The sequence below is a fragment of the Pteropus alecto genome, unplaced genomic scaffold (genome assembly GCF_000325575.1).
Source record: "Pteropus alecto unplaced genomic scaffold, ASM32557v1 scaffold125, whole genome shotgun sequence".
Taxonomy (NCBI): Eukaryota; Metazoa; Chordata; class Mammalia; order Chiroptera; family Pteropodidae; genus Pteropus; species Pteropus alecto.
The window spans coordinates 8,543,326-8,551,145 of NW_006436888.1; the positions used below are offsets into that span (position 1 = coordinate 8,543,326).

Genomic DNA, 7,820 nt, shown 5'->3' on the forward strand with positions numbered 1-7,820 from the left:
GCGGTGGTGGCGGCGGTGAGCGGGGACATGGGGAGCGGCCGGGAACCTCGCCTGGGCCTGGGTCCCCCATGCAGCGAAGAAGGGGGCCCTCAGCCAGTCTCTGCTCCCTGCCTCGCTGGAGGTTGGGCCGGCCCTCCCGCTTCCGACCTAGTTAGAGGTTCAGCCGGGGCGGGGCCCATCCGCTGGGAGGAAGCGTCCTCCCAGGCGCACGAAAGGTCTGGGGGCCCCGGGGCAGAGAAAGATCAGGGTCCCCCACCACCCTAGGAAAAGCGCAGGTGGGGTGGGGCCGCCTGATTCTGCCCCCAGGGGAGCTGTGAGAGGGGCTGGCAGGAGATGGTGTGGGTCAAGACGCTGCTGCTTCCAAGCCTGGCCCGTGCACTGGGGGCAAGGAAGTTAGTCTCACCCCACCACCCTTCTGCTCAAGAACCCAAGAAGGGGGCTGCTCTGAGGGCAGATGTTGGGGCTTCTGAAGTTGAGACTGGGCAGCCCAAGGCCCGGAACGGGGCAGCCCTGCCGATAGCCAGCAGCCCCTGTCCCCCAGGCTCTGCTCCTCGTGGTGCCGGGCACCCAGGGCGGCACTCCCAGCCTCAGGTGTGACTGCGCCCGCAACTCACAGAAGAGGAGTGGCCTTTTCTGTTGCAGGGGCTGTCCGGCAGGTGAGTGGCTGAGGAGGTGTGTGGGGAGAAGTGAGGACAGACCTGGGGGGGAGTCAGGCAGGGGTGGGGAGAGGTGGCAGGCAGGCCAGGGATGGGGTGAGCGGATGCTGGGAGAGAAATGGGGAGCCAGAGATGGGAAGGGTGGGAGAGGCAGATGGAGGCCCTTGTTGGCCATCTGAGCCGTCTGGGTTCTACAGGGCATTACCTGGCGGGCCCCTGCACAAAGCCTTGTGGCAACATCACCTGCCTTCCGTGCCCCCCGGGGACCTTCCTGGCCAGGGAGAACCACCACGAGACCAGCTGTGCCCGCTGCCTGGCCTGTGATGAGCAGGGTGAGGGGCTGCCCAGTCAGTGCTCAGTGGGGACAGGAGTGGCCAGGGGCTTTCTGAAGGAAGTGGCTGGCTTGGGCCCCACCTCTGGGTTTGAGAGCCCTGCGTCCACCCGTGTCAGGCCCCTCCACCTGGATCCTGCTTCAGGACGCCTTTGCATTCTCTCTTCCTAGTGACTTTCCTGTCTCGGAACACACCTCTCTGATCTGCCATGCTTCTCTCTTTTTGAGCTACCCTTGTCTCCATTCTTTGGGGGGAGGGGAGTCTGCCCTACCTCTCCATAGGGTCTCTGCTCCTAACGGCCTCTGCTCTGCCCATGTCCCTGCATCCCCAACCAGCTTCCCAGGTGGCCCTGGAGAACTGCTCAGCACTGGCAGACACCCACTGCGGCTGCAAGCCAGGCTGGTTCATGGACTGCTTGGTCCCGCAGTGCATCGGCAACTCCCCCTTCCACTGCCACCCATGCCTAGACTGCGGGGCCCTGCACCGCCACATGTGGGTGACTTGTGAGTACCCCTGATATGGACGCTCTACCCCCACCCCCCTCTCTGCTTCCTTCTCTTCCATCTTGACCCACACCATCTCTTGGGCTGCAGGTTCCAGCAGAGACACCGACTGTGGGACCTGTCTGCCTGGCTTCTATGAATATGGCAACAGCTGTGTGTCCTGCCCCACGTAACTTCCTGGCTGCCCTGGGCTGGGGGAAGGGAGACTGGGAGCAGAGTGGGGGTCCAGGGGCAGGGAGGAAGGAGCTTGGCCCTATGGTGGGTGGGCCCCGCTTCAGGCAAACATTGTATAGCGGAGAGAAATCTGGATTCGCCTCTGCCTGATAAATAAGGATCCTTCAGTAATCCTTCCAGGTGTGCACTAAAATAGGCTGTGTCACTTACGGAGAGAGTCACACTGATATAGTTTCAAAACTTGGGCTGAGATTCGGGACTTGCCACTTATTCTCTGGGGGATCTTGGGCAAGTTATTTCACCACTCTGATCTGTGGCTTCCCCATCTGAACATAGGGACGTTAGTAGGGCCACCCCGGAGCATCTACCATTTCCAGACACTTTTCCAGGTGCTAGGGATACCACAGGGAACAAAACAGGCAAATCCCAGTCCTTATGGAGTTGACATTCTAGTGCCCCTCAATCTGGTCCAGAAGCAGCTCGATGAAGAGTGGTGTTGATATTGTTACTGGGGACACAAAAGTGACATTTCAGCAGTACTTTGAGAACATCCTTGGATAGAGCGAAGCTCCAGGGGAAGAGGCCTGACGGGGGAGGAAGGGCCTTCAGGATGGAGACACTGTCAGGCAGTCCTGGCTAACCCTTCCGGTGCGTAGGCCCTCACCCCGCATCCAAGCCCTCCCCTTGCAGGAGTACCCTCTGGAGCTGTCCTGAGCCCTGTGCGGCTGTCTGTGGCTGGAGGCAGAGTAGGTGACGTGCTCGGGACACAAGTGGGTGAGCTGGGATGGGCCAAGGGGAGGTCGGGGAGTGACCGCCACCCACCAGCTGCTCTTTCAGTGTTCTGGGTCCAGGTGCTCCTGGCAGGCCTGGTGGTCCCACTCCTTCTTGGTGCTACCCTGACCTATGTATATCGCCGCTGCCAGCCCTGCAAGCCCATGGTTCCCGGTAAGTGTGTGCGTACACACACACACTCCTAGGGGCCTGGGGTCAGGCTGGGTAGCCCAGAGCCCACTCAGCCTCGATGCAGGGAGGGAAACTGAGGGAGGGAGTGCTGGTGGGTGTGTGTGCGTGCAGAGAAACCCAGGAGGGGCTGGACCAGCACCCAGGTCCAGGAGCCCTGACTGGTTGCTGGTTAGACTCTCATCTCTCTCAGCAGATGGAGCTGGGATGGACGCCCTGAACCCCCTGCCGGTAAGAGTCTCAGTAATGTTCTGGAACTAGGTGAGCAAGCCCCAGGCCTCACCCTTCTGGAGCTGAGAGGTTGGGCCTTTTTATAACTCATGGTCCCCGGGGTGTGTCACAGTGGCTGAACAGAGTAGACTTGAGGAACCCACGTGCAAAGTTAGCAGTGAGTCAGAGCAGCACAGTGCCTGTCCCCAAGTAGCTGGCAGTCCGCTGGGGTCCAGACAAGTAAACAGGAGCTAACAGTTCGGTGGATGAGTGTCCTTATGGTGTGGGCAGGGGCAGGGTACTTCAGGCAGAGGACATAGCTCTTCCAATGGCCAGGCGAGAAAGCATGGCCGACCTGAGGGAGACGGCGGTGGGGGATGTTTGCTGGTGAGAGACCCCAGCCGAGGGGCCTTACTAGGTAGGCAGGGCTGACCTAGGTCCTCTCGTGGCTTCCAGGCCACCCACCTCTCACCCCCAGACTGTGCCCACACCCTTCTGGTGCCACCCAGCATCAGTGAGAAGGTCTGCACTGTCCAGTTGGTAGGCAACAGCTGGACCTCTGGCTCCTCCCAGACCCAGGAAGCGACCTGCCCGGAGGTGCCATGGTCCTGGGACCAGCTGCCCAGCAGAGCTCTTGGTAAGGGACCTCAGTGGCCTGAGAGCTGACTGCATTGTCCTAAGTCCCAGATGAAAAGCTATGGTTTCCTGAGGTGCCACTTGCCCACTTCCCCTCTCCTAAGGGACCTGGTGGACCTCCCTGCCTGGGTACCAGGCCCTGCCCCTTGGCTACAGCCCAAATTCCCACTGGCTCTCTCTGGCCTGCCCCAGGCCTGCCGATGCCACCTGCGCCTTCACCAGCAGCCCTGGCCTCGCTCCAGCCAGGCCCGCAGCTCTACGACGTGATGGACGCGGTGCCCGTGCGGCGCTGGAAGGAGTTCGTGCGCACTCTGGGGCTGCGCGAGGCCGAGATCGAGGCCGTGGAGGTGGAGGTCGGCCGCTTCCGCGACCAGCAGTACGAGATGCTCAAGCGCTGGCGCCAGCAGCAGCCCGCGGGCCTGGGCGCCATCTACGCGGCCCTGGAGCGCATGGGACTAGATGGCTGCGCGGAAGATCTGCGTAACCGCCTTCAGCGTGGCTCATGACGCGGGGCCCACCTGCCAACTGGGGGCTCTGGGGGCCCTCGCAGAAGCCCTAAGTACCGTTACTTACGCGTGTAGACATTTTATGTCACTTATTAAGGTTCTGGCACGGCCCCGCATAGAGGCGCCAGCCGGCCTCTCCCTGCACACCCCCAGGGTTCTACTTAAGGCAAAGAAGCATAAAGGAACATCGGGCGGGGGTCAAGAGACTGCGCCGCTGTTTCTCGGCCTGAGTTTGGCTGGGGCCTTGGTATTAAATCTGTGAAGAAAAGCTGCTTGGTGTTTCCGCAGGGCCGGGGTGTTAAGTGGCCTGGGCTTAGTTTCCTGGAGGCGTCGAAAGGGCCGGAAGTCTTGCCGCCCGGGTTATGGGAACCACGGTGGGGACCAGAGTGGCCCTGAGCGCCCAAGCCCGCCCCTCCCACTCCGCTGTGGCTCAGTCACCCCTCGAGAGGGAGAGGAAGTCGACTACGGCGAGCTAGAGTGAACGTAAGCCCCAGGCGGCTTTGAGAGCTTTAATGGGAGTGCGCGACGGCGGGACGGGGGAGGCGGCGGGGGAAGACAGGTTCGGGGCCCCCGGTGCTCCACTCACTCCAGCAGGGCAGTGAAAGGGTCCAGGGAGCTCGGGGCCTGGCTGGGACGGCGCGCAGACACCACTGGAGGGAGGTGGAGGCAGAGGTGGGGGCCCAGGAACGGCAACTCCGTCCCGACGGGCAGTTTGCAGTTTTCGTCGTTTCTGGTAAACAAATGACTGAGAGGAAACCCTCGGCGGGGATGGGAAATGCGGCTGGGGCTGAGTCGGGCGCATATCTGGGTCAGGGAGGGAGGAAAACCCCTTCCCCGAGCGCGGGGCCTGCCTCCGCCCAGGATGCGCCAGCGACGCGGGTTCCGGGCTGCGGGGGAGGGGGCTGCAGTTCAGCGTACGCCCCAAAGGAAAACAAAGCCACCACCCACGGGCCTAGGAATAGCTCTGCACAAGCTGACATTAAATGGAAATGCAAATGTATGTAAATAGGCATGCAAATAAGCAGCATCTTTTGCGTCAACGACTTGGGCACTTTTTCTGGGCGACTGCAGCGGTGGGCGAGCTTCAGCGGCGCACGGGCTGGGGATGCGAGGGCCGGGGTGGGGGTCAGGGAGGGGATCCAGCGCGGGAGGGGTGGGCGGAGCGGCCCTTCTGTCCGGGTCCGACAGGCCAGGGCGGGGGTTGTCCCCTACCACCCGGAACTCGCGAGCATGCCGACAGGAAAGCTGCTTCTAGTACTTAGCAATGTCCCCCTTCTTCAGGATGATCTGTCGCTGCCAGGGCGCCAGCTTGGTCTCGTCGTAGCCCAGCGTCCGCAGTTTCTCGGACTGCTCTTTTTCCCGCTGCATCTCCTCCTGTTTCTGTCGCTCCGCCTCTTTCCTAGGCATGGAGTGGGGCCAAAACCACAAGCAGGGATGAGGGCGGGCCAGGCATGGTGGGGGCTCACAAGTGGTTACTAATGGCAGAGGCTGGGATGCTTAATTCGTAGGCAGGGCAGTGAGTTCTATGGGCAGAAGGGCTAGGTGACTGGGGACGGGGCTGGGTTAGGAGCCATGCAGGCAGCAGGATTGCTGGGGACAGATTGGGGTCATTGGGGCACTCATAGGAACTGAGAGAGCAAGAGGCTGTGGCTGGGTTACTGCTGGCTCCTGGTGTTACTGGAAACAGGTTCTGGGTCACAGTGTGGCAGAGGCGGGGTGGTTATGAGGGCAGGGGATATTATTGGGGCTAGGACCTGAGTTACTGGGGACTGGGGTTGGGCTGCTGGAGGGCAAAGGGACCACATTATTGGAAGACAGAGATTGGGTAATTAGGGACAAGTTATTAGGACATGGGGACTATATCTGTACTGCTGACAAGGTAGCTCCTCAGCACATGTGGCTTTTGAGTGTCTGAAATGTCAGGATTGAAACGTATTGCAGGTGTAAGATGCACATGGTATCTCAGAGACAGAGTTAATAAAGAGTGTAGAAAATGTCTCATTAATACTTTTTCTATTATATACTGAAATATGTAATTTCAATTGAAGTAATAATTATTGAAATACGTAATTGAATTTTGATATATTTTGATTATATATTATATACTATGAAGTTCACCTATATATTTTTTTTTCAACTTGGCTGCTAGAAAGGTTAACATTACATATGTGGCTCACATTATATTTCTATCAGACAGCACTGGGCTACATTAATGAGGGCAGAAACTAAGTTTGAGGGAAAGGTGATCAAGGTGTGGATACTGAGGTTGGGTTACGTGCAGAGGAGAAAGGCTAGGTTAGTGGGAGATGAGAGCTAGGTAACTGGGGACGTGGTTTATTATAGCTAGACTCTGGGGGACAGAAGCTAAGTTACTGGGGGAGAGGGGCCAGATGCTGTTGGGAGCACAGAGGCTGTGCTAAGGGCTGTGTGACAAGGGGATGCACTGAAGACGGGGCTGGATGAAGGGACGGAAGGACAAGCCTCTGGGACTGGGTGTAGGGAGGGGAGGCAGGTCTGGCCCAGCCCCACACTCACCGCTTCTGCTCCCTAGAAGGAAAACGAGACAGCATTAGTTGGCGCTACCATCTCAGAAACATGACCAAGATACCCTGCCAGGCCCCGCATCTTTCGGACTCCCAACTCACCTCTCCTCTTCTAGCTTCTTCCGCAGGAGGTCCCGCCTCCAGGCAGGCATGCTGGCCAGCCGGGCCTCCTCCTCCTCCTCCTGAAACACAAGCACAAAGCTTTAGGGTCAGTGTGGACTGGGAGGTAGGGAGCCGAAGGGGGTGCACCCCCAACCTGGGGCGCCTGCTTAGGTCAAGGACAATGGCACACAGATAGGGTTGCAGGAAGAGACTCTTTTGATGTCATTCTACAGGGCAAATGGATGAAGGTATCTGGCCACAGCTCCTTTGGAGGAGGCCTCCTGTCCTCCCACCCAATAACAGGCCCGTGTCCGAGGTGGCGCCAGGGAAGTCAGAGCAGAGAATGAGATTCTCCATAGAGGCAGGTGGACGATGGCTCCAGGCCTGTGACCCAGAATCTTTGGGCGGATCCATACTTGGGCCCCCCCAGGCTCTGCCAGCTTAGAGTGGCTCAGGCTGCCCCCTGGTTCCACTGTGACTTTCTGGTCCACGCCTGTCCTATTCCCAAACGGAGTAGATACCAGCTCTACAACTGTGCGCTGCTGTGACATTTGTGTGTGGGGGGGGAGGGCATCCAACACAGGCAGCTTACAGCAAAGAGTTTTATTACTTTCATGTTACAGCGGAGAACATGTCACACAGAACACTGCACACGTGGCTCCCATGACCTCAGCCAAAGAGGTAGCTGTGAACTCCAGTTAAAAAGCAAAGAGAGAAAGAGAACCACAGAGCCCCAAGGGGGACCCACAGTCCCTCCTCAGAGGGGCTGCTCCTTCCACCTGGCTCCACGAAGAGCCAGGCAAGGCTGTGTAGGGCCAGAGGGGGACCCCTGTTTTGCCCTGTGCAATGCCCAGCCTATCCCATCCAGCTCCCACATCCGCTATGATGGGACCTCAAAGACTGAGGCAGCCTGGTCCTGGCATTCTGGGTTTTCCAAGGCCACCGTCCTGGGTTCTTCCTGCCCGCTTCTGCCATCTGGAGGGCATCAGACAGGCGTCCAGGCCCGGGTTAAGATGCTTGAGGGTAAATTCCGAATTCTGCTGCTCAGATGTCAAAAAGCTCTGCCTCCTTCTCCTTCCAGAAGGAGAAGCTGCGGTCGATGTAGCGGCAGATGTCCTCATTGCTGAACTCACCCATCTCAGACACCAACTCCAGGGGGTCTTCAGCGGGAGTTTGGGAAGTAGGAGGGTTCAAGGTG

At 59.1% G+C, this 7,820-nt stretch overlaps 2 protein-coding genes across 2 annotated transcripts in view; one reads left to right on the top strand and one right to left on the bottom strand.

The window, feature by feature from the left end:
• Positions 1-4,333, top strand: part of TNFRSF25 (TNF receptor superfamily member 25) — a 5,513-nt gene extending 1,180 nt beyond the window's left edge. The window contains exons 2-10 of the mRNA XM_015591315.2: positions 521-656; positions 854-988; positions 1,324-1,491; positions 1,582-1,660; positions 2,356-2,411; positions 2,503-2,610; positions 2,819-2,856; positions 3,292-3,472; positions 3,664-4,333. Of these exons, the coding sequence (XP_015446801.1) occupies positions 521-656; positions 854-988; positions 1,324-1,491; positions 1,582-1,660; positions 2,356-2,411; positions 2,503-2,610; positions 2,819-2,856; positions 3,292-3,472; positions 3,664-3,977 (1,215 nt within the window). The 3' untranslated portion in view covers positions 3,978-4,333. The remainder of the gene's footprint in view (positions 1-520; positions 657-853; positions 989-1,323; positions 1,492-1,581; positions 1,661-2,355; positions 2,412-2,502; positions 2,611-2,818; positions 2,857-3,291; positions 3,473-3,663) is intronic.
• A 623-nt stretch (positions 4,334-4,956) lies between these two features.
• ESPN (espin) overlaps positions 4,957-7,820 on the bottom strand; it is a 30,130-nt gene continuing 27,266 nt past the window's right edge. The window contains exons 13-15 of the mRNA XM_006914449.3: positions 6,623-6,702; positions 6,513-6,524; positions 4,957-5,376 (exon numbers count right to left, since the gene is read on the bottom strand). Coding sequence (XP_006914511.1) covers positions 5,229-5,376; positions 6,513-6,524; positions 6,623-6,702 — 240 coding nt within the window. The 3' untranslated portion in view covers positions 4,957-5,228. The remainder of the gene's footprint in view (positions 5,377-6,512; positions 6,525-6,622; positions 6,703-7,820) is intronic.